Source organism: Mizuhopecten yessoensis, unplaced genomic scaffold, assembly GCF_002113885.1.
Source record: "Mizuhopecten yessoensis strain PY_sf001 unplaced genomic scaffold, ASM211388v2 scaffold716333, whole genome shotgun sequence".
Classification (NCBI taxonomy): Eukaryota; Metazoa; Mollusca; class Bivalvia; order Pectinida; family Pectinidae; genus Mizuhopecten; species Mizuhopecten yessoensis.
In genome coordinates this window covers 313,670-339,448 of record NW_018480064.1, presented here as the reverse complement: position 1 = coordinate 339,448, position 25,779 = coordinate 313,670, and the positions used below count along the sequence as shown (strand labels likewise).

The 25,779-nt window shown below is 36.5% G+C and overlaps 1 protein-coding gene across 1 annotated transcript in view; it reads right to left on the bottom strand.

Moving 5' to 3' along the window:
• Positions 1 to 11,478: 11,478 nt before the first annotated feature.
• LOC110443234 (VPS9 domain-containing protein 1-like) overlaps positions 11,479 to 25,779 on the bottom strand; it is a 51,850-nt gene continuing 37,549 nt past the window's right edge. The window contains exon 14 of the mRNA XM_021487321.1: positions 11,479 to 14,244. Coding sequence (XP_021342996.1) covers positions 14,154 to 14,244 — 91 coding nt within the window. The 3' untranslated portion in view covers positions 11,479 to 14,153. The remainder of the gene's footprint in view (positions 14,245 to 25,779) is intronic.

Here is a 25,779-nt window from a genome sequence, read left to right as displayed (position 1 = left end):
CAATCTTGTTCTATATATTCATTAATAAAACTATGTTCTCCACTTACAAGCACTGGATATAGTGCTAGGCGGCACGATAGTATCGTAAATCTTCCACATGAAAGGCAGCAGGAAGAAAGACTTGACACACTTTTGTCAGTTCGTAAAAGAAAATGGTTTCTCTTTCCTTTCTTGGAATTGCGAACATCAAGGTAGGCTATATACCTAATCAAAACCATTTTACCCTCCACTTCCTCGTCACGCGGTCAGCACGCGAACGGTTCGTCTCATAATTCGTCTCCCCTTTACACCTTCATTCCTTATGTTATTTAAAATATATAGCTTTCCACAGACCAATGGTGCCTAACGTAATTGGAAAACACGACTTGCTGTCTTTTACGGATCCTTTAAAGGACTCCAAAGCGGGAGAAAAATAGTGCCATAAATAATTGCGACGTTGCTCGCGGAGTTGCAGGGGGACGAATACTGTGATCATTGGCAAATCGTCAGTTGATTGAAAAAGAGGATTCATTATGGTGATGAAACATCTACATGGCAAGATGGTCAGAGAACGCCTCCCTTTGTTCAGTGTTGCCTGTCCGGGCGCTCCTTTCTTAATTAGGCCGACTTTACCCTCATCAATGGCTTCTCGACCTGGCATGGTATCGTCAGTTTCCGTGTCGTGCTTTCAAGATATGCCAATCAGCACCAACTTTTCACCTGAAGAAAGGGGATATAATATCCTGTAGACAGTGAATTATTACCCAAATGTTGATCCTTAAAACGTCAAAGAGATCTGAATTTTGATCAAAGGGTACAGTTTGAATTCATCTCGGTATAATTGATTTTCGTTTGCTGAATCTGCATTAAAAACCAAATTATTTCTCTTATAAAATAGATTCTGTGTGTGTGTTAACTCAAATCATGTCGCAAATTACAAAACTAACGGACAAATAAGGGTGGGAAGTAATTGATTTTAAATGCTTTTATGATTTTGGTAACTAGGTACTCGAATCTTCGTGTTAGTTACAGAGACACAATATCGTCAACCTCAGTCCCTTAATGCGCTGACATCAACGGTTTGATTGTATACTACCTAGCCTAACTGTAACAGTAAGTTTGATCACTGAATGAAGACTCAGCATCTCTAATAACGTCTTCGTCATTTTTTAAATTCATATCTATAGATATATATATTTATTCTTCTCTTACAATTATAAAGAGTCATGGAAGGTGCGAACGGCATTGGGTAAAGAAAAGCTTCGTTCAATTTATTTAACATTTATTCAATATACATACCTGTAACAGCAGTTGAAATCTTCTTTTGTCCATAAGATTCTTCAGACTGTTCAAAGTACACTGTATTTGATAGTTATATACAGTTGTTTCATTACCGTTTTGATAATAGCCGAAACTGTTGTCCCGTGGTGTTGGCGAACCATTAAGGCGAAAACTGCTAAAATAGGGCACAGTTCCTCCTGTCCTCGCCAGCAATGAAGGACAATGGCTTTTTACTGTCCCCATACAGTGTCGTTACACAAGAGGCCCCGAAGGCCTATATCGCTCATCTGGATATTTAAGCAATCGTGGCAAGACAGTGTTATTAAAAGTCATGCTACAAATGAGACTCCAGGGGCAGGCCTTGATATAATTTCTTTTCCACTTTTATTACTTAGTGATATACATAAGGCAAATCCATACAAAGTATGACGTGTTTGTCTGAATAAAGATGAGTAAGCCTAAGAACGTCCATCCTAGAAAGGTCAGGGGTGACACTCACTTACGTGCGCTGCACGTTAAATATGTCATGATGAAATCGAAGGCTCTATGTGCGAAATCTTGTCGATGATACAAGAAAAATAGTTTATCCTTTGAAATGCATCAAAAGAATGGCACAGCAATGTAACGGTAAAATTGACCAGCTATGAAGTCAGATGTCGCTCCTATGTAATCTTCAAAGGACAGACATCAGCTAAGCGTTTGGTCAGCTGTTTTTAACTTGAAACAAAACAAATATCTTGTCTGTGTGCTTTCCAATTTGTCACGCCATATTCCAGGAGTACAGAGAGCGGAAGTGTTCACAATGCCTGGAATTTCGAGGATGAAAAAACATCTTGTAGAGAGATGTAGTGTCAGAGCATTTGGGAACCAACTGGACGAGACAGCATGGACAGTTACAGATGAACGAAGGGAAATGTCAACCATATCTGGTCCAATGGAAGCCAACAGTGTGTCACAGAAGTCACGTGATAAAGCAGTGTATGTTATGTCTTTCATACCAGTCCTTTCTTTACACTAACGCCGAGTTCTATAAAAAAATCTCGGAGTCTTTCATACAAATTCATTTGTCTTTCATACAAAACCCCATATCTTTCAAACAGATCTTTTTCATACAAATCCCTTGGCTTTTCATACAAATCCCAATATTTTATCCATATGCCTGTGTTATTGATGTTAATCCCTTTATATTTCATTAAAATCTGTCTTTGAAAAAAGGCTTCCTACAAATCTATGTGTCTGAACAAACCAAGGTCTATTGTACAAATTGGTGTCTAAAACAAACTTCCATCGTAATATCGATCAAAATCTCCATGAACAATGTAAGCCAAATATAAATTTTGTAAAAATGGAAAAAAAGTATGTCACCTTCTTATGGAACATAAAATTTCTAAATTACATATAATAAATAAATGTCCTTTTCAATTTCAAGAAAGACAGATGTTGTTTTCATATTTCAAACAGGTATATAGCTAGTCATATTTCCCTGGAAACAATGTGCAGTACTGTAAAAGCCGACATAAAAACGGGATTTTTAAATGATGACATATGTATGTATCTGCTCATAAAAACACCATATAGAAGATGAAAGAAACCATAATATGTATGGTACAGATATCAGAACCCGTACTTACCTCCCTTTGATGTCTTGTTGTAACATAATGGTTAAAATATCAAAGCTTCCTGCTCTGTATACACACAGGGAGATTTCTGTAATAATGAAATAAGCGTTCATTGCAGGCTATTGAATAGGCACTATTATCCATAATCAAAGCCATGTAAAAGGATTAGCGTAAAAAACATCAGCCAAAGGACTTCAAACTGAAAATATCTGAAAAGATTTCCTTCGTTTTTGTAAGGAGATGTTACTATTTGTGACTTTGTATAGCTGTGGACTACATGCAATTTAGTAGTTTGGTGATAGGATTGTCATTACACTGTAAGAAGTTGGAGGAAAAAACCAATTGTAGAAAGGAAGCCCTTTATTCCTAATACTGCTTAATAATAACACATACAGCTATGTATCTTGTGTGTGTTTTTATTCCGGATCAATTTCTGGAGCGTTTTTTGTTGTGAAAGAATAATTTCTTGTATCCAAAATAGCAAATGAAATATGATGCTTCTGCGATCAATATTACTTAATCAAACTGTAAAATCACTATTCATAATCACAATCAACACTGGTAAGTGCAAATATGACATATTTTCACATACTTTACTGCACACTACCCACACTGGGGCTATAGCCCACAGGAGCTAATACATCATATTTCTTACAACTATTACCAGATAGTCTGCTCTGATAGTTCCGTACAGGTAATATGTTGAAACAACTCGGGAGATGAAGGGGTAGGTATGTATGTACTGTTCATGTTGAATTAATCAATTCCAGTGATAAAATTATACAACATGATTTTTATTTGCATTTTCAGATATAAAAAATACATAGACTGCAGGATATATGCAGGAAATACTGTAAACACAATTTACCCGTAATAGCCCCTATAATGAGATATCTCATTGTAGCCATATCTGTAAGATTGCATACATCGTTAAACTTACACTGTGACATTATTTCTACCACAAACTTTCACTACCCTGTCAATAACCTCAAACCAAAATAACTACATTATCTCAAACCATAACCACTTAACCTCAAAACCTAACTACATAACCTTATAAAGTATCTGCCATCTAACCTTAAATCATGACCAACTAATTACTCCAAACCACGTTTACTCCTGCTTTCAGTGTGGTTTGTAGTCATTCTAATAAAGGCATGGGGCCTTGTTAGAGTCAATTTAGTATGTGGCTTTCAAAACAGTGTTTATTGTAATGTTTCAATTCATTCGATTTTTGAAAATATGTACTTTTCATTTTTAAAATTTAATGTTCATCATAGAAACAGAACCAATCTTATTATATATTTGTATCCCAAAAAAAACACTTTATATAATTAGGCAAATATCATCTATGGGAATAACGCGATGAAAACAAGTTTTTCAGTCAGACTTTTCAAAGAGGATAAAAAAAACCCATTTTATTATACATACAAGATACGGATGAGGAGCAAAGAACAAATACGTGTATTGTGTGTCACTGGAATCAATAACTATACATCACAGAGAAAGATTCTATAACTAGTTCTAGGTGAAATAAACAGGCAAAATGGCTCCCTTGATCTAGCCGAGCAGATGGCTTTACGCCTGCAGTTTACTTTTTAACTGTGTTGTTATGTATGCTTAGGCTTGTGACATCTTCTTTATGATAAAAAACCTATTGTTGAAATTTATTTACACTTTTTGTGAAATTAACCGTCTATAAAAGTACAAGAGAATTATGTTTTCATGGAGGTGTGCATCTCTTTGAGATAGGAATCTTGATAATGCTGTAATTATTACACCAATGTTGCCACAAACAACACCCGGATATTAATGAAAGTTCAAAGACAAACAACCTACGGTGGTATTATGGGGTTTTAACGAGGCGCATGCTGCAGAGTGATTATCCATTACAATTAACCAGGAACAAAACAAGGTCGTCACATTAAGTATGACATTTATCTGTACAAGTGTTTAAGACATAATACACACGGATAGAATCCCTTATTTCAGCCTGCAATATGTCAAGGTTACATTTTAACACAGAGGTTCAAGTTACAATCTTGCATCACAATAATCCTGAGACAAACATTGGATCTTCATATGAAGTATAAAATAAATCTTGAACAAGAGCTGTTGGAGGACAGCTTAGCTCAGCTACAATTCAAAAAATATTTAAGTCCAAAACAGATTAAAATTTAATCGCAAAAAAATGCTGATTATCTTTTTGATATTTAGTCAATATTGGACCGTTTTGGAATGTGTCAAATATCAGTAACCCAGTACAAATAGTTATGATCATAAGGCTATGAATATCAACACTTGTAGCAAAACTTGAACCTGGGTGCACTGATGCTAGAGTGACTTCATACCTGGTAAGTGTCCTTGTTTTCTTACAGATGAGCTAAAATTTATATACATGTACCTACATTGGAATTTGGTTAATAATATTTTCTTGGTCTGCACTTGGTAATTTTTTATTTTCATGCACTGTATCCTATACTATATAAACTAAAGATGAAACTGGTCTTGCATGACATAGGACAATTCATTCATGTTTCTTAAATGTTTCAAGTTAAAATATATATTACCCATATTGAGACACATTTCTCCCAAACAATTGATTCCACAAAACCAGCCGAGGAATGGCTACATGTATCCAATTCAATTCAATTCATTTATTAACTTTCGGCCTTACGGCCCATCAGTACAAACATATCAATACAATGCATAATATACACAATAACACGGCTCACAATACACAGTGAGAGAGTGGAGTAAATAAATTAGATTCTGAACTTATTAGCTCTGTCACTGGAAAGTCTTAAATGACAGACCAGGCCAATTATCATCTTATAGCCAAATTAGGTATTTTGGAGTTTTTACTTTTTGCATTTATGGTAATTGTGAACAATTTGGAGTTTTGTCTTAATGATAGTTTTTGTGTTTTGTTTTAATGGTAATTTTGGAGGTTTATTCAAACCGTAATTCTGAAGTTTTGTGTTACTTTACTGGTAATTGTGGAGATATATCTCATTTCTAATTACAGATTTTTGCATTCTGAAGTGGTGTATTAACGGAAATTCTTTGGTTATTATCTTAATGGTAACTCTGAAGTTTTGACTTACCCAGTACTGTTCCTAATTCTGGAGTTATGTCTTAATGGTAACTCCAAAGTTTTGTCTTACCCAGTAATGTACCTAATTCTGGAGTTAAGTCTTAATGGTAACTCCAAAGTTTTGTCCTACCCAGTAATGTACCTAATTCTGGAGGTAAGTCTTAATGGTAAATCTGAAATTTGTCATACCTAGTAATGTATGTAATTCTGGATTTAAGTCTTAATGGTAACTCTGAAATTTGTCTTACCTAGTAATGTACGTAATTCTGGATTTAAGTCTTAATGGTAACTCTGAAATTTGTCTTACCTAGTAATGTACGTAATTCTGAATTTAAGTCTTAATGGTAACTCTGAAGTTTTGCTTTAATGGTAACTCTAAAGTTTTGAATTACCCAGTAATGTATGTAATTCTGGAGTTCTGTCTTAATGGTAACTCTGAAGTTTTCACTTACCCAGTAATGTATGTAATTCTGGAGTTATGTCTTTATGGTAACTCTGAAGTTTTGTCTTACATGTACCTAGTAATGTAATTAATTTTGGAGTTACGTCTTAAATTGTTATCCTGGAGATGTGCTGAAGTGGAAGTTCTGGAGTTTTGTTTTGAGCTGTGTATTACTTGTAAATTTTGAGTTTTTATTTCTTATAAATCTTGAGTTTAATATTGTGCAAAATGACGGACATATGTTTTCACTTTTTATGACTATCCTATCAGTCTAACAACCTAAGAACTATTTTCCCCAGATTACTGTACTCCTAATAAACATTGTCTCACATTACCTGTTGAGTATACACAGAACAACACACCAGAAAACTATTCATAAAATATATTTCATAATTGAAAATTACATGTTTTCTTATGAACATATATATAATAAATATTTATATAAATTATGCATGTACATCATAAATTCACCGATTAACAAATAACAAAAACAATCATCACCTTGGCACATTCAAATACAAAACAAGAGGCTCAGAGGGCCTGTATCGCTCACCTAAATATGTTTAAAATAACTGGTATGAAGTAGGTGCTGTAAGTACATATGAAATTTCACAAAGATCCATCCAGTACTTGAGATAAAGCGAGAACAAACTTCGGACAGAGCCCCACCCCTATATGCAACCTAGGGTGTGTGTGTGTGTGTGTGTCATACCCACCAATCATACAAAATTGAGTCCCCTTGACCCAAGGATACTCCAGACTAAATAAGGATAAAATCCCATAATCCCGATGGTCGAAGAAGGATTTTAAAGATTTTACCGCTATTTCCTCTATTGGGCCCTGCCCCTCAGGTCCAAGGGGGGCCACACTAAAATTGGTTCCCCTTCACCGAAGGTTGCTTTAGACCAAATATGGAACAAATCTTTTCATTCCTACAGAAGAAGAAGGATTTTAAAGAATAATTTGCTATGTTTCCCCTATTGGGCCCTGCCCCTCAGGCCCCTGGGGGGCCACACCTAAGGTTTATACAAAATTGGTTCCCCTTCACCCAAGGTTGCTTTAGACCAAATACGAAACAAATCTTTTCATTCCTACAGAAGAAGAAGGATTTTAAAGAATTTGCTATATTTCCCCTATTAGGCCCCACCCCTCAACCCCCAGGGGGACCAGACCCACTGTTTATATAAAATTGGTTCCCCTTTACCCAAGGATGCTCCACACTAAATATGGACCAATTCCTTTTAGTCCTACGGAAGAAGAAGGATTTTAAAGAATAATTTGGTATGTTTCCCCTATTGAGCCCCTGGGGGGGGGCAGACCCACGGTTTATACAAAATTGGTTTCCCTTCTCCCAAGGATGCTCCACACCAAATATGGACCAAATCCTTTCATTCCTTCAGACGAAGAATTTTAAAGAATAATTTGCTATGTTTCCTCTATTGGGCCCCGCCCCTCAGCCCCAAGGGGGGCCACACCTAAGGTTTATACAAAATTGGTTCCCCTTCACCCAAAGTTGCTTTTGACCAAATTTGGTCAAAATCTGCTCAGTTGTTCATGACAAGTAGCGTTTTAAAGGAAAAGTTGACGGACGGACAGACGGACGACGGACGCTGCGGTATGGCATAAGCTCACCATGGTTGTTCGGACCAGGTGAGCTAAACAAGAGGCCCAGAGGGCCTGTATCGCTCACCTGTTTCTTTTGTTACATGCAACTGACATATAAGTAACTTAAGACCATTTGGTAACTAGAACACAAGACATTTTAACATCTCTTAAATGATTCTGACGGTTCTGAAGATATTGTTGTTTGAAACTTAAAATTTTAATTTTAAAGCTTTTAACCAAAGTTGACATTTGAATCTCGATTTGCACTTAAAGTTGACCTTTGACCTCATTACTGTAATGAAGAAAACAATTCACACGGCTGGTCTACATAACAAACCTAAGTATCATGACTAGTCCAAATGGTTCTTAGGATATTGTTGTTTGAAATTTTTAACATATTTGACCCCTGTGACCTTCAAAGCAGGTCTAGGTCTTTTTAATGAGGAAACTTTATAGCACCACATCCCAGGTACTTACTGGCCAAATATCATGACCCTGGGCCTTTTGGAACTTGAGAAGAAGACTGTTAAAGCTTTTAACCAAAGTTGACATTTGACCCCAAACCAGCACTTAAAGTTGACCTTTGACCTCATAACTGTAACTGAAAAAATATTTGCACTGCTGGTTTACATAAAATACCCAAGTATCATAACTCTAGTTCAAATGGTTCTTAGGATATTGTTGTTTGAAATTTTTAACATATTTAACCGCTGTGACCTTGAAAATAGGTCAAGGTCAATTTAATGAGGAAACTTATAGCACTCCATCCCTCCATCCCAGGTACCTACTAGCAAAATAACATGACCCTGGGCCTTATGGAACTTGAGAAGAAGATTGTTAAAGCTTTTAACCAAAGTTGACATTTGACCCCTGACTAGCATTTAAAGTTGACCTTTGACCTCATTACTGTAATTAAGAAAAATATTTGCACTGCTGGTCTACATAACATACCCAAGTATCATGACTCTAGTTCAAATAGTTCTTAGGATATTGTTGTTTGAAATTTTTAACATATTTGACCGCTGTGACCTTGAAAGTAGGTCAAGGTCATTTCAATAAGGAAACTTTATAACACTCCATCCCAGGTACCTACTGACCAAATATCATGACCCTAGGTCCTACAGTTCTTCTTCAGAAGTCGTTCAAAAGAAAAAGTTGACGGACGGACGGCGGACGACGGATGCCGCAGTACAGCATAAGCTCACATGGCCCTCCGGGCCAGGTGAGCTAAAAATGTTGAAATAGAACTGCTTAAAAATTCTGAATATTGCTGGAACATAACTCACCTAATAAACTCCCAATCCTTTATAAACACCCCACCCCCACCCGGGATGCTTATTATATTATTTTTACAATAAATACGGGAATGCCTTGTGTGGAATGATTTCTTAATTACAACACCTGACATGTGGAAGTGACAGTACAACCTGCCTTTACAAAACATGTCCAAGCTAAACACCATTTTTAAACAGTTTGTTGATTTAAACACGTCATATTGCAAAGCGTTTATTTCCATGTCATAATGTTGTTTATAACGATATATTATCTCCGATACTATACATACCAACATAGTCGTGTCACAGAAATATTTGGTAGTAAAGCAGTACCTACTGACATCTATATTCAACAAATAGCATTCATGTTTGTCAGTATTCAAACAGAAATACTCAAAAGAAATGCATTGCCTACTGATGATTCCTGTATTCAATGAAGTGAATACACAAAACATGTATCGAACAAACAAAACTATTTAACAAAAATTTCAGTAACAATTGGTCATCAGTCATTCAACAGAAATGTTTACACAACAGAAATATTGACAGGAAACAAATAGTTGATATTCAATAATTCCTTACATAAGAATTCAATACCCGACATCATTCTCTTGAATAGAATAATCAAAGATGTAATATACAAACGTTCAGACAAGCCCTACTCTGAAGTTAACCTATTTACTCTTAATCCCATTAATAAGATTTTCCAGCCTTTATTCTCACCATTGATCTCGGCCATGTAGACTCTAAAACAAGATCAAGGTTGCTATTCAAAAGGCAGGCATTTCATGTTTGCAAGAATCTAGCGAGCATAAAACGCAAAATCCTTTAATGTTACGTTTTGCCCCGAGGATGTATAGAGCATGCAAAGGGTACATCAACACCCGATCATGCGGCACACTACACAAGCCTCGTCCCGCTCACAACCATCACGGTATTGAGGCTATTAATTATATATAGATCCATTAATCCTACCTCTTTGATTTAGTCACAAAGTCACTCATAAAATTAACACTAATTAATGAGTAGCTCTGTTCCTGAATCTCTCAGATCTTTATGCGTTTTTAAAAACTACTTAAACAGCAACACTATGTGGCCAGAATGTTGGTCATATTATGTTGATTTTGTGCTCCCACGCGTAGCAAGCAAGCAGGCAATAACAATTACGATACAGATAATAGGTCTGCATCAGACTAGAGATTATACCATATATCATCCAGCCTCCTACTTTGATTGAGGTTAAATAATGTATAGATGATTAAGTTTCCTTTCTTTGATCTGGTGCTGAATTATTTCTCAGGTGTCATATATGTTGATACATCAAATTTGACTATGTAGACACAAACACACTGAAGTAATACCAAGCAATACACATTCCCAGCTATGATACGGCCTAGTCACACTTCACAGGGTATCTTTAAAGTCTCATCAAGTAATATTCTGTTAGTCCAAACAAGGATTATATTAATTATTTAATCTCTTCAGTTATAAGTGTAGTACAAGTCGCTCTATCTTATCATGACGGACATTCTCACACCTAGTGTTAAATCATGTTTTATGGTTCCGAGTGTCTGGTCCAGATAATTATATTATTAACATCGGTTATTATTGGTAAGACCTTCACTTTGGTGTAGAGGTTAAGAGTGCTATGTGACACACTGTCATGAAACATCCATCTATGAAGTGTCTGCAAATTGACTTCCAGACACTCCGATATTATTGCCTGGATAAGTATTTCAATATTATTTGACCTTTGACCCTTTTGCGTGACATTGAATTTGAGTGCTGTACAGCACAGCCTATCGTTATACTTTCACCAATAAAGCATTATAAAATATTCAGCAATTTAGAAGTTATAGCCTGAACAAGAATTAAAATATTATTTGACCCTTTGCTGTAACCTTGACTTTGAGTGATACACAATGTCTTATCATGATACATTCACCCATAAGAAGTTACTGCCCGGGACAAGAAGACCGCGGGATGGACTTCCTAATGTTGGTGTAGAGGCTAATAGTGCTGGGATGAGTGTTATCATATAGCCCTGTCTTATGGGTTACCGGGGCCGTTTTGTTTAAACAGTTGAACTGGTCGGACCACAGTTGTTCGTTTATTAAATAAGGTCGGACCTAGTAATCTGATGCTGCTTTCAGGTGAGCCTTGACGAAGCCTTGCAAGGCCTGCATAAACATTTGCAGCTCCGCCAGGATTTCTACCCGAAATTGTTACATTTACATTTAAACATATTCTTTGTACCGATATATGGTGTCATTGAGTTAATGGAAGCTTCGAATATACTAGTAGATACATAGCGAGAGTTTCAAATTATACAGAATGTCGTTACCAACAGTCACAATCTTGTTTACAGTGTCTTTGTTTCTCCTCCGACTTATAGATTTTTCTTCAGGAAAACCAGGAAGATTTTATGATACTTCTGGAAACAATATGGTACATTTTTGTCATTGTTAAGCTGAATTGTATTGCTAGTTATGATAACACACAGATATAATGAGTGTCAATTTTCAAACCTTTGACACCTGAAACTTCCTATGTCAACCATCACATCCCCTAATGATTGTATATAATGACGTATGTTGGTACAAATTGATACAAACATTAATAGGGTGGGCCTCGTTTACTCTGATGGTCGGTAAATACCATATTTAATCCTCGTTAACTCTGACATTCTGTCAAACAAATACGAAGTTCTTCTGTTTGACAATATACAATAGCACAGGACTGACTAATCATCTACTCAATATTTTTTACCGCCATGTTTTTACTTGCCAGCCGGAAAAACTCTGACGGTAAAAGGCATATTTTATAAGCATTTATATATATATATTTGTCGACCAACCAAATAATCACACACATCACTCATTTTTCCACAACCTTGATCACTACTGATACTGATACAACTGGTCATGTGACAGGGACTACTCTTTTCAACAAAAAATAACTATGTGACATTTTCTTTGACATTTTCAGGTTGGTAAGAAACAATTGGTCTTGCACATCCTGCCCATTAACAAACTTAACTAATTTTCGGCTGGAAAAACAGGTAGATGAACTGCGGCTTAACCAAAATGATTGGTTTTACCCTTTGTCCTCTGATTGCAACCTTGACTCTTCCTAATTCATTTTTTCTTAAAATATACCAGTCCACAGAACTAAGCATCAGATCGACAGGTCTATAGTTAACAATGGAACTGTCACTGTGCTGTGACATGTCCTGGAACGAGTTACCTTCAGAAACCTGTAGTACTAATGGAACATTTTCAATAGCACAACAAAACAATACCCCAGGATTGGTGACCTATGCTGAGAAGAGTCATGTTTGTTGGGATAGGTTGATTTTTCAGAAAGACCTGGGTCTGATCCATGATGAACAGAAATATGATACAGGTAAAATAATGGTTCAACATCACAGAGAATTGAATCTAATTGTAAACAGAAAGGTGAGGCAGGTCTAGGAACATGTTCAGTTCAAAGAGACCTGAGTCTGATACATGATGTACAGAAAGTGGGTGTAGACGCAAGAACATGTCTATGGACACAAAAATGATACAGGCTCTTTGACTGGTTCATTTTGCTATAAAAGGTAATACAGGCACTAGGAATGGTCCATTATATAGAATAACAGGAAGTACCAGAGGACTCTTCCATTACTCCACACAGTGAGAGGAAGCCACTTATCTACAATACCTGGAAAGGTGAGGAAGACCCCAGAAACAGCACACTAATTCCTCTATAAGAGCATGTCATGATTAGTCCACTTTGTCTAGGGAGGTGAAGTAGGTCCGAGGACTGGTACACCATTGCTAGTGAGGTAAAGTAGGTCCTACAACTCACTGAACTGGACCCGCCAATACCAGGAAGGTGAAGTAGCATGTACAACCGTTCCACCATGCCATGGGATATGTGGTAGATCAAATGACTTGTTCACCATGCCAAGAGAGGTAAGATAGGTCCTACGACTGTTCCACTATGACCAGGTGGGTGATTTAGGATGTACGACTGGTCCACTATGACCAGGTGGGTGATGTAGGATGTACGACTGGTCCACTATGCCTAGGGAGGCAAAATGGGTCATATAACTGGTAAGTACTTTGACTGGTCCATCGAGCCTAGGGAGGTAAAGTAGATAATCTGACTGGTCCATCATTACCAGGAAAGTGAAGTAGGTCCTATGACTGGTCCACCAAGCCTAGGGAGGTAAGGTAGGTCCTATGACTGGTCGTCCTATGACTGGTCCACCATGCCTAGGGAGGTGGGGTAGGTCCTACAACTTGTCCACCATGCCTAGGGAGGTGGGTAGGTCCAAAGACTAGTCCATCATGCCTAGGGGGGTGAGGTAGGTCCTAAGACTAGTCCACCATGCCTAGGGAGGTAAAGTCGGTCCAAAGACTAGTCCACCATGCCTAAGGAGGTAAAGTCGGTCCTAAGACTGGTCCACCATGCCTAAGGAGGTAAAGTCGGTCCAAAGACTGGTCCACCATGCCTAGGGAGGTAAAGTCGGTCCAAAGACTGGTCCACCATGCCTAGGGAGGTAAGGTAGGTCCTATGACTGGTCCACCATGCCTAGGGAGGTAAAGTCGGTCCAAAGACTGGTCCACCATGCCTAGGGAGGTAAAGTCGGTCCAAAGACTGGTCCACCATGCCTAGGGAGGTTAAGTAGGTCCAAAGACTGGTCCACCATGCCTAGGGAGGTAAGGTAGGTCCTATGACTGGTCGTCCTAAGACTGGTCCACTATGCTGAGGGAGGTGAGGTAGGTCCTACAACTTGTCCACCATGCCTAAGGAGGTAAAGTAGGACCTAGGACTGGTCCACCATGATAAGGGAGGTAATGAAGGTCCTAGGACTGGTCCACCATGCCTAGGGAGGTGAGGTAAGCCAGTGCTGTCTGCAGTGAAGTCAAGCAGTAACCTTCTTCCCCCATTATGTACCTAAAATAAATAACATAAAAAATGTGAAATAGATAGAGAGATTATATCACAATTAGTTCAGAAGTATTGACATTTAATTAATTTTAACACGTGAGTCTTGTGTAATGCAGGATAAATGCCCATGCCAAGGTTTGTAACTAGTGTAGCATGATGTTTTATTTCTAACAGGTGCTGCAATCATCACATCACAATTAAAACAAGAGGCCCAGGGGCCTTAATAGCTCACCTGGTATTTTATTTTTCAATTTAAAACCTGCTGAGTACCATACAGGCTTATCAAAGGAGTACATGAAACATGGTTGCAAGAAGAACTACATATAAATCTGTTTTGGTGGGAAAGACACCAAGAAAATGAGTTTCCATGTTATGTCCCAATTTTCCTCTATTTCCCCTATTGTGCCTCACATGCACTTTTTTATACAAATTAAACAAATTGAGTTTTTTCCCCCTAAGCATGCTTCAGACCACATTTGGGGGGGGGGGGGACATCTTCCATTTAAAAATATTCAATTCCCTTTGCCGAAAAATTCTCCAGAACAAGTTTGGTTAAAATCCCTTTAATGGTACAGAAGGAGAGAAGGATCTTTAATGTTTTCCTCTATTTCCTCTAATGGGCCCCACCCATCTGTCCCAAAGAAGGGGGTACACACACCTCAGTTTATACAAAATTGATTCTTTTGTCCCTAAGCATGCTTCAGACTGCAATTGGTTTAAATCCCTTCACTTGTATAGTAGGAGAAAAAAATTCCTCTATTTCTCCTATTGGGCCCCGTCCCTACGCCCCCAGAGGAGCCACACCCTCCATTTAAACAAACTTGAGGCTCCTTTGTCCAAAGATGCTCTAGAACAAATTTGGTCAAAATCCTTCTATTGGTTAAGAAGAAGAAGATTTTTAAAGATTTACTTATTTCTGAAGATAGGTTTTAGAGGAATAGTAACACATCATGTAGATAGGTTTTAGAGGAATAGTAATACATCATGTAGATAGGTTTTATAGGAGTAGTAACACATCATGTAGATAGGTTTTAGAGGAATAGTAACACATCATGTAGATAGGTTTTAGAGGAATAGTAGCACATCGTGTAGATAGGTTTCATAGGAGTAGTAACACATCATGTATATAGGCTTTATAGGAGTAGTAACACATCATGTATATGGGTTTTATAGGAGTAGTAACACATCATGTAGATAGTTTTTATAGGAGTAGTAACACATCATGTAGATAGTTTTTATAGGAGTAGTAACACATCATGTAGACAGGTTTTATAGGAGTAGTAACACATCATGCTCTAGAACAAATTTGGTCAAAATCCTTCTATTTGTTAAGAAGAAGAAGATTTTTAAAGATTTACTTATTTCTGAAGATAGGTTTTAGAGGAATAGTAACACATCATGTAGATAGGTTTTAGAGGAATAGTAGAACATCGTGTAGATAGGTTTTATAGGAGTAATAACACATCATGTATATAGGTTTTATAGGGGTAGTAACACATCATGTATATAGGTTTTAGAGGAATAGTGAAACATCGTGTAGATAGGTTTTATAGGAGTAGTAGCACATCATGTATATAGGTTTTAGAGGAATAGTAGCACATCGTGTAGATAGGTTTCATAGGAGTAGTAACACATCATGTATATAGGGTTTATAGGAGTAGTAACACATCATGTAGATAGGCTTTAGAGGAATAGTAGCACATCGTGTAGATAGGGTTTATAGGAGTAGTAACACATCATGTAGACAGGTTTTATAGGAGTAGTAACACATCATGTAGATAGTTTTTATAGGAGTAGTAACACATCATGTAGATAGTTTTTAGAGGAATAGTAACACATTGTGTAGATAGGTTTTGGAGGAATAGTAACACATCATGTATATAGGTTTTATGGGAGTAGTAACACATCATGTATATAGGTTCTATAGGAGTAGTAACACATCATGTATATAGGTTGTATAGGAGTAGTAACACATCATGTATATAGGCTTTAGAGGAGCAGTAACACATCATGTATATAGGTTTTATAAGAGTAGTAACACATCATGTATATAGGTTTTATGGGAGTAGTAACACATCATGTATATAGGTTGTATAGGAGTAGTAACACATCGTGTAGATAGGTTTTAGGAGTAGTAACACATCATGTATATAGGCTTTATAGGAGTAGTAACACATCATGTATATGGGTTTTATAGGAGTAGTAACACATCATGTGTGTAGGTTTTATAGGAGTAGTAACACATCGTGTAGATAGGTTTTAGGAGTAGTAACACATCATGTATATAGGTTGTATAGGAGTAGTAACACATCATGTATATATGTTTTATAGGAGTAGTAACACATCATGTAGATAGTTTTTATAGGAGTAGTAACACATCATGTATGTAGGTTTTATAGGAGTAGTAACACATCATGTAGACAGGTTTTATAGGAGTAGTAACACATCATGTAGACAGGTTTTATAGGAGTAGTAACACATCATGTGTGTAGGTTTTATAGGAGTAGTAACACATCGTGTAGATAGGTTTTAGGAGTAGTAACACATCATGTATATAGGGTTTATAGGAGTAGTAACACATCATGTAGATAGTTTTTATAGGAGTAGTAACACATCATGTATATATGTTTTATAGGAGTAGTAACACATCATGTAGATAGTTTTTAGAGGAATAGTAACACATTGTGTAGATAGGTTTTAGAGGAATAGTAGCACATCGTGTAGATAGGTTTCATAGGAGTAGTAACACATCATGTATATAGGGTTTATAGGAGTAGTAACACATCATGTAGATAGGTTTTAGAGGAATAGTAATACATCATGTAGATAGGGTTTATAGGAGTAGTAACACATCATGTAGACAGGTTTTATAGGAGTAGTAACACATCATGTGTGTAGGTTTTATAGGAGTAGTAACACATCGTGTAGATAGGTTTTATAGGAGTAGTAGCACATCATGTATATAGGTTTTAGAGGAATAGTAGCACATCGTGTAGATAGGTTTCATAGGAGTAGTAACACATCATGTATATAGGATTTAGAGGAGTAGTAACACATCATGTATATAGGTTGTATAGGAGTAGTAACACATCGTGTAGATAGGATTTAGAGGAATAGTGACACATCGTGTAGATAGGTTTTAGAGGAATAGTGGCACATCGTGTAGATAGGTTTTATAGGAGTGATAGGTTTTATAGGAGTAGTAACACATCGTGTAGATAGGTTTTAGAGGAATAGTGACACGTCGTGTAGATAGGTTTTAGAGGAATAGTGACACATCGTGTAGATAGGTTTTATAGGAGTAGTAACACATCATGTATATAGGTTTTATAGGAAATGTGTTGCATACCATCATAAACGAAGCACTTCAATCCTTATATCTTACTATCAAGACAACAACAAAAATTCCCCCCTCATTCAAGCACGTTTTACAGTTATGTGAGATTCTCTGGAAATCAGTCTGTAGGCCGAGGCACATATAATACGCTCAGTATACACACGCATTCACTCCATTTATAGAGTGAAAAATATGCAAATTAGACTGATTAATTGTGGCTAAAACAAGATATTGCAGCATTCACATGTGTGGACCTAATTTCCGGAACCTAATTTGCATGTTTTCCACTCAATGAAACCAAGGAGCATGTTAATATCAAACATGAATAATGTTTGCCTGGAAAGCTGGAAGGTTTTTCCGTAAAGAATTCTGTTTTATATTTCTGGATGGTTTGCTTAGGTTCAAGACATTTGTGACAATCTATTTTATCAAATGGTGGAACAAGCATATTTGTGAGAAAAGTAATAAGTTCCTACATGTATCAAATGTACATCAATATTATTATACAAGATCATGCTAAATCAATTTTTGTATTTCAAATTGTATAGGTTTTGAAAATTCAACATTTTATTGTACTGGAATCTATGATTTAAATGGTCTGTCTGATGACATCAAAGGGATGGGGAAAATTCCCTGTATTTAAAGCTGCAGTGAAAAAACACCTCTATACCAAATGTCAGAAATCAGGAAAGTTACCTTGTATACAATGACAACTTCGTATCTGATGGTTACCAATTCCATAAGGCAACAAGCCTCAATTGGAAACCATTCCAAAATGTCTGCCAAAGTTTGAATTTGACATGCCATAATTTGTCCCCAATTAATTTAATAATATGACAGAAAGAACTGAACACTTTCTAATTCTAAAATATTTACAAGTCCTAGTTATTTCTTTTATGCTTCCTAAACAACATTTTGAATGTAAGGAACTTTTATATTAGTATTTTTATAGCTTGTGCATCGGAAATGTTAATATATAACACCAAATTTATTTGGCCCAGTTATGCTCCTTTCTAAATTTGGTCAAAATCCTGCCGCACATATTTAAGAATTACTAGTTGTCTTCACCACTCTTCCCCTTTTAAGGTCCATTTTAAGTCTCCTTGGGTACCACAACCTTCATATATTCAACATAGAATTCTGTTGACCAGGGATGCTCAATGCCATATTAAGTTAAAATCCCTTTAGCTATTCTCTGCTAGTAGTCTTTTGAAAGGAACAGTTGACGATGTATGGACACCAGATGGTGTGCTAGAAATATTTCTGTAAATTGAAAAGATCTTTCAACCTGTTGCCACAGTAGACACATTATATCCCATCCAACAGCAAAACAGTTTAGTAGGAACAGTTCAGTTATTTCTAAGTCTCACTGTAGTATAGTTAATCCCGAAAGTGTTAGTTTATGTGAACCAGTAGTTATTTCTTAGAGTGTAAGTTTAACTGTAACATTACAGTTATTCCCTAGAGTGTAAGTTTAACTGTAACATTACAGTTATTCCCTAAGTGTAAGTTTAACTATAACAGTACAGTTATTCCTTACAGTGCTAGTTTAACTGTAACAGTACAGTTATTCCCTAGAGTGTTAGTTTAACTATAACAGAACAGTTATTCCCTAAGTGTTAGTTAAACTGTAACAGTACAGTTATACCCTAGAGTGTTAGTTTAACTATAACAGTACAGTAATTCCTTACAGTGCTAGTTTAACTGTAACAGTTCAGTTATTCCCTAGAGTGTAAGTTTAACTGTACCACCACAGTTATTCCCTAAGTGTTAGTTTAACTGTAACAGTACAGTTATTCCCTACATTGTTAGTTTAACTGTAACAGTACAGTTATTCCCTAAGTATTAGTTTAACTGTAACAGTACAGTTATTCCCTACAGTATTAGTTTAACTGTAACAGAACAGTTATTCCCTACAGTGTTAGTTTAACTGTAACAGTAGAGTTATTCCCTAAGTATTAGTTTAACTGTAACAGTACAGTTATTCCCTACAGTATTAGTTTAACTGTAACAGTACAGTTATTCCCTAGAGTGTTTGTTTAACTGTAACAGTACAGTTATTCCCTAGAGTGTTAGTTTAACTGTAACAGTACAGTTATTCCCTAAGTGTTAGCTTAACTGTAACAGTACAGTTATTCCCTAAGTGTTAGCTTAACTGTAACAGTACAGTTATTCCCTACAGTATTAGTTTAACTGTAACAGTACAGTTATTCCCTAAGAGTTAGTTTAACTGTTACAGTACAGTTATTCCCTAGAGTATTAGTTTAACTGTAACAGAACAGTTATTCCCTAAGTGTTAGTTTAACTGTTACACTACAGTTATTCCCTAGAGTGTTAGTTTAACTGTAACAGAACAGTTATTCCCTAAGTGTTAGTTTAACTGTTACACTACAGTTATTCCCTAGAGTGTTAGTTTAACTGTAACAGAACAGTTATTCCCTACAGTGTTAGTTTAACTGTTACAGTACAGTTATTCCCTTGAGTGTTAGTTTAACTATAACAGTACAGTTATTCCCTACAGTGTTAGTTTAACTGTTACAGTACAGTTATTCCCTTGAGTGTTAGTTTAACTATAACAGTACAGTTATTCCCTACAGTGTTAGTTTAACTTTAACAGTACAGTTATTCCCTAAGTGTTAGCTTAACTGTAACAGTACAGTTATTCCCTAAGTGTTAGCTTAACTGTAACAGTACAGTTATTCCCTACAGTATTAGTTTAACTGTAACAGTACAGTTATTCCCTAAGAGTTAGTTTAACTGTTACAGTACAGTTATTCCCTAGAGTATTAGTTTAACTGTAACAGAACAGTTATTCCCTAAGTGTTAGTTTAACTGTAACAGTACAGTTAGTCCCTAGAGTGTTAGTTTAACTATAACAGTACAGTTATTCCCTACAGTGTTAGTTTAACTTTAACAGTACAGTTATTCCCTAAGTGTTAGCTTAACTGTAACAGTACAGTTATTCCCTAAGTGTTAGCTTAACTGTAACAGTACAGTTATTCCCTAAGTGTTAGTTTACCTGTTACAGTACAGTTATTCCCTAGAGTGTTAGTTTAACTGTAACAGTGCAGTTATTCCCTAAGTGTTAGTTTAACTGTTGCAGTACAGTTATTCCCTAGAGTGTTAGTTTAACGGTAACAGTACAGTTATTCCCTAAGTGTTAGTTTAACTGTCACAGTACAGTTATTCCCTAGAGTGTTAGTTTAACTGTAACAGTGCAGTTATTCCCTAAGTGTTAGTTTAACTGTTGCAGTACAGTTATTCCCTAGAGTGTTAGTTTAACTGTACCAGTACAGTTATTCCCTAAGTGTAAGTTTAACTGTAACAGTACAGTTATTCCTTAGAGTGTTAGTTTAACTGTAACAGTACAGTTATTCCCTTAAGAGTGTTATTTCCAATGACAGATTCAACCTAACAGTACAAGTATATCGACACATTGATATGTTTGTGTATGTTTTGAAAATTTTGCTGCAGTTCAAATTTTTTCCTTTGACCATAAAACATAAATTAATTTTACGTGAGCTGAAATGTAAATGAATGTTTTGCCAATCAACACATAAAATATACGGCCATATCATGATTTATGCTGTTTGATGTTGTAATATGGATTGACTGACTTCAGCAAAAAAATAACAGATGATGTTCACAATTCGTGAATTCTTTTTATGCAAATATAGCTGACAGAGACTTTTCTACAGAGAAAGAAAAAAAACATCAGTTGTAGAGTAATTCTATCGTGACATAAAACTAAAACAATCGTCTAAATACATCTAACATGCACAGTGTCCAGCCACAATTGAAACCGACCGTATAGAAATCCTGATGAACCACCATTACTAAATACAGGAATGAATATTTATCGGAATTATTCATGAGCCGTCGTTCCCCGATGTGCTAAAGCGACTGTTGAATCTGAGACATAACCTCTTTCACAGGTGGGCAATAAACTCAAAGCCTTAATTATTCACCAAATTTCACTTCAGATCTACAGCTGAAGTTCACCCCATTCATTACAAGTGTCAATTTTATGATGTAACATTATCACTTATTGAACACATGATGTTTTTCTCTCTCCACCCCGGTCGTTTGATTTTATCAGCCCATGAAATTAGTGCTCTACGCTGTATACTTCTACACAACAACCAATACAAGATAATGTGAATAACTTCAATGAAACACTTACCAGTGACGCATGACGGGTAATAAACTGTACGGGTGTCAGAATGTTAATATCCTTTCGGAATCAATGTACTTTTATACTGAACAAGAGGTGGAAAAGACCTGCATAAACCAGTTACCACTGATCATCTATATCGGTTGAACTACCTGTATAGATTTTGCATTAATGACATTGTTAATTCGATTTCAATATCATTGTATCAGTCTAATTCCCATTCTACATACTTGAGTACAACTGAAATTTCACTCAAGAACTTGTTATTATTTTGCAAATATCCTGAAGATGTCCAGGAGAGTCTACTAGTGTAAACATGTATGTAACTGACTCGTGTTCACAGCTGCATGAACTTTGAAACACCTCTGTTTAATTCTTACAGAGGTTCATTAATTTACGTTTCCAAATATGGACTTTTCTAATTACACAGAAATTTTATTGTGTATGTTATTTAAATGAGTATACATATTTTTGAGGAAAAAAACCGGAATATAGAGTGACTTAGCTCCATGTGTATTTGATACCAGCTATTATTTTATTACAGGTTTAATTTAGATCTATTACAGCAGCAGTATTAAATCTTACCTACTGATACATCACAAAGTGTAAAGGTTTGTATGATATAACTGTTGTTCACACTTGCGCAGTGGTAACAGACGCATCTGGAACCCAAGTAATCCATCATGACTAACGACATCCGGTAATATTCAATTACAAAAGGCGAACAATTGCTCAACAAATTTTGATGAGCTGCAACATTGTAATTTGAAACATACAATTGATTTTTGTTTGATGTCCTTTCAAGGAAACTCTTAATCCATTAATATTGTAAAATGCCAACCACGTTCTAGTATGTGAGCGCCCGCATGAAAATGATGTGTTTATGTATGACATGCTGGGCTGCTTCGTTTGAAATCAACATCAGCAGCAGACCATGTGTTAAACCACATGTGTAGTGGGACTGATGCTCTGGTGAAGTGCGTCTTTGAAATCCTGTGTGATCATTAGAAAATCGGCCTGTTATATCTAACCCTTGCAACACATGATTAAACAAAAGAAAACGTCGCTATACAACGGTGGAACAATGTCTGTTTGTCCTTCGTCTATATGCAAATTTACGCGAAAAAAATCGGCCATTAATCCATTATCGTTTTGTGACAAATTGATATTGAATGACATCATCGACAGTAGCATTACACAAACATTGTCAGGACCTAATCATATGGAGTGCATATCATGTGTCTGGACATCACTAGTGCTGCCACCTGGTACCTGTTACATGTATCTAACGGAGCACGATCTACATGTCATGTACAACAGGTAGCAATCTATAGCCTGTCCTGATGGTACAGTGAAACTTGTCTATCCTGAACCAAAGATACACCACAATTAACTTGTCACGTACAACAGGTAGCAACCTATAGCCTGTCCTGATGGTACAGTGAAACCCTGATACCACTGACAGTCATGGGTATTCCCAATGACAATAACCCTGATACCACTGACACAGTCATAGTTATATCCAATAACAATAGCCCTGATACCACTGACAGTCATGGGTATTCCCAATAACAATAGCCCTGATATCACTGACACAGTCATAGGTATATCCAATAACAAAAGCCCTGATACCACACACACAGTAATACATATTCCCAATAACAATAATCCTGATACCACTCACACAGTCATAGGTATTTCAAATAACAATAACACTGATACCATTGACACAGTCATGGATATTCCCTGTAACAATAACCCTGATACCATTGACACAGTCATAGGTATTCCCTATGACAATAACCCTGATACCACACAAACAGACATGAGAAGTCCCCTTAACAATAACCCTGAAACCACTCCCACAGTCATAGGCATTCCCTATAACAATAACCCTGATACCACTCACACAGTCATAGTTATTTCCAATAACAATAAACCTGATACCACTCACACAGTCATAGTTATTCCCTATAACAATAACCCTGATACCACACAAACAGTCATGGGTATTCCCAATAACAATAACCCTGATACCACTGACACAGTCATAGGTATTCCCTATAACAATAACCCTGATACCACTCACACAGTCATAGTTATTTCCAATAACAATAAACCTGATACCACTCACACAGTCATAGTTATTTCCAATAACAATAAACCTGATACCACTCACAAAGTCATAGTTATTCCCTATAACAATAACCCTGATTCCACACAAACAGTCATGGGTATTCCCAATAACAATAACCCTGATACAACTCACACAGTCATGGGTATTCCCAATGACAACCCTGATACCACTGACACAGTCATAGGTATTCCCTATAACAATAACCCTGATACAACTCACACAGTCATGGGTATTCCCAATGACAACCATGATACCACTCACACAGTCATAGGTATTCCCTATGACAATAACCCTGATACCACTCACACAGTCATAGGTATTACCTATAACAATAACCCTGATACCACTCAAACAGTCATGGGTATTCCCAATAACAATAACCCGGACACCACTGAAACAGTCATGGGTATTCCCAATAACAATAACCCTGATACAACTCACACAGTCATAGGTATTCCCTATAACAATAACCCTGATACAACTCACACAGTCATGGGTATTCCCAATGACAACCCTGATACCACTGACACAGTCATAGGTATTCCCTATAACAATAACCCTAATACCACTCACACACTCATAGGTATTCCCAATAACAATAACCCTGATACCACTGACACACTCATTGGTATCGCCAATAACAATAATCCTGATACCACTCACACAGTCATAGGTATTCCCTATAACAATAACCCTGATACCACTCACAGAGTCATAGGTATTTCCAATAACAATAACCCTGATACCATTCACACAGTCATGGGTATTCCCAATAACAATAACCCTGATACCATTGACAGAGTCATGGGTATTCCCAATAACAATAACCCTGATACCACTCACACAGTCATAGGTATTTCCAATAACAATAACCCTGATACCACTCACACAGTCATAGTTATTCCCTATAACAATAACCCTGATACCACTCAAACAGTCATGGGTATTCCCAATAACAATTACCCTGATACCACTGACACAGTCATAGGTATTCCCTATAACAATAGCCCTGATACCACTCATACAGTCATAGGTATTCCCTATAACAATAACCCTGATACCAGTCACAGTCATAGGTATTCCCTATAACAATAACCCTGATACCAGTCACAGTCATAGGTATTCCCAATAACAATAATCCTGATACCACTCACACAATCATACATGTTCCCAATAACAATAATCCTGATAACACTCACACAGTCATATGTATTCCCAATAACAATAACCCTGATACCACTGACACAGTCATGGGTATTCCCAATAACAATAGCCCTGATACCACTGAAACAGTCATAGGTATTGCCAATAACAATAATCCTGATACCACTCGAACAGTCATAGGTATTCCCTATTAAATAAATAACCCTGATACTAATGACAGTCATGGGTATTTCCAATAACAATAACCTTGATACCACTGACACACTCATAGGTATCGCCAATAACAATAATCCTGATACCACTCACACAGTCATACATATTCCCAATAACAATAATCCTGATAACACTCACACAGTCATATGTATTCCCAATAACAATAACCCTGATACCACTGACACAGTCATAGGTATTCCCAATGACAATAACCTTGATACCACTGATACAGTCATAGGTATTGCCAATAACAATAATCCTGATACCACTGACACAGTCATAGGTATTCCCAATAACAATGACCCTGATACTACTGACACAGTCATAGGTATTTCTAATAACAATAACCCTGATACCACTCACACAGTCATAGGTATTCCCTATGACAATAACCTTGATACAACTGACACAGTCATAGGTATTCCCTATAACAATAGCCCTGATACCAGTGACACAGTCATAGGTATTCCCTATAACAATAACCCTGATACCACTCACACAGTCATAGGTATTCCC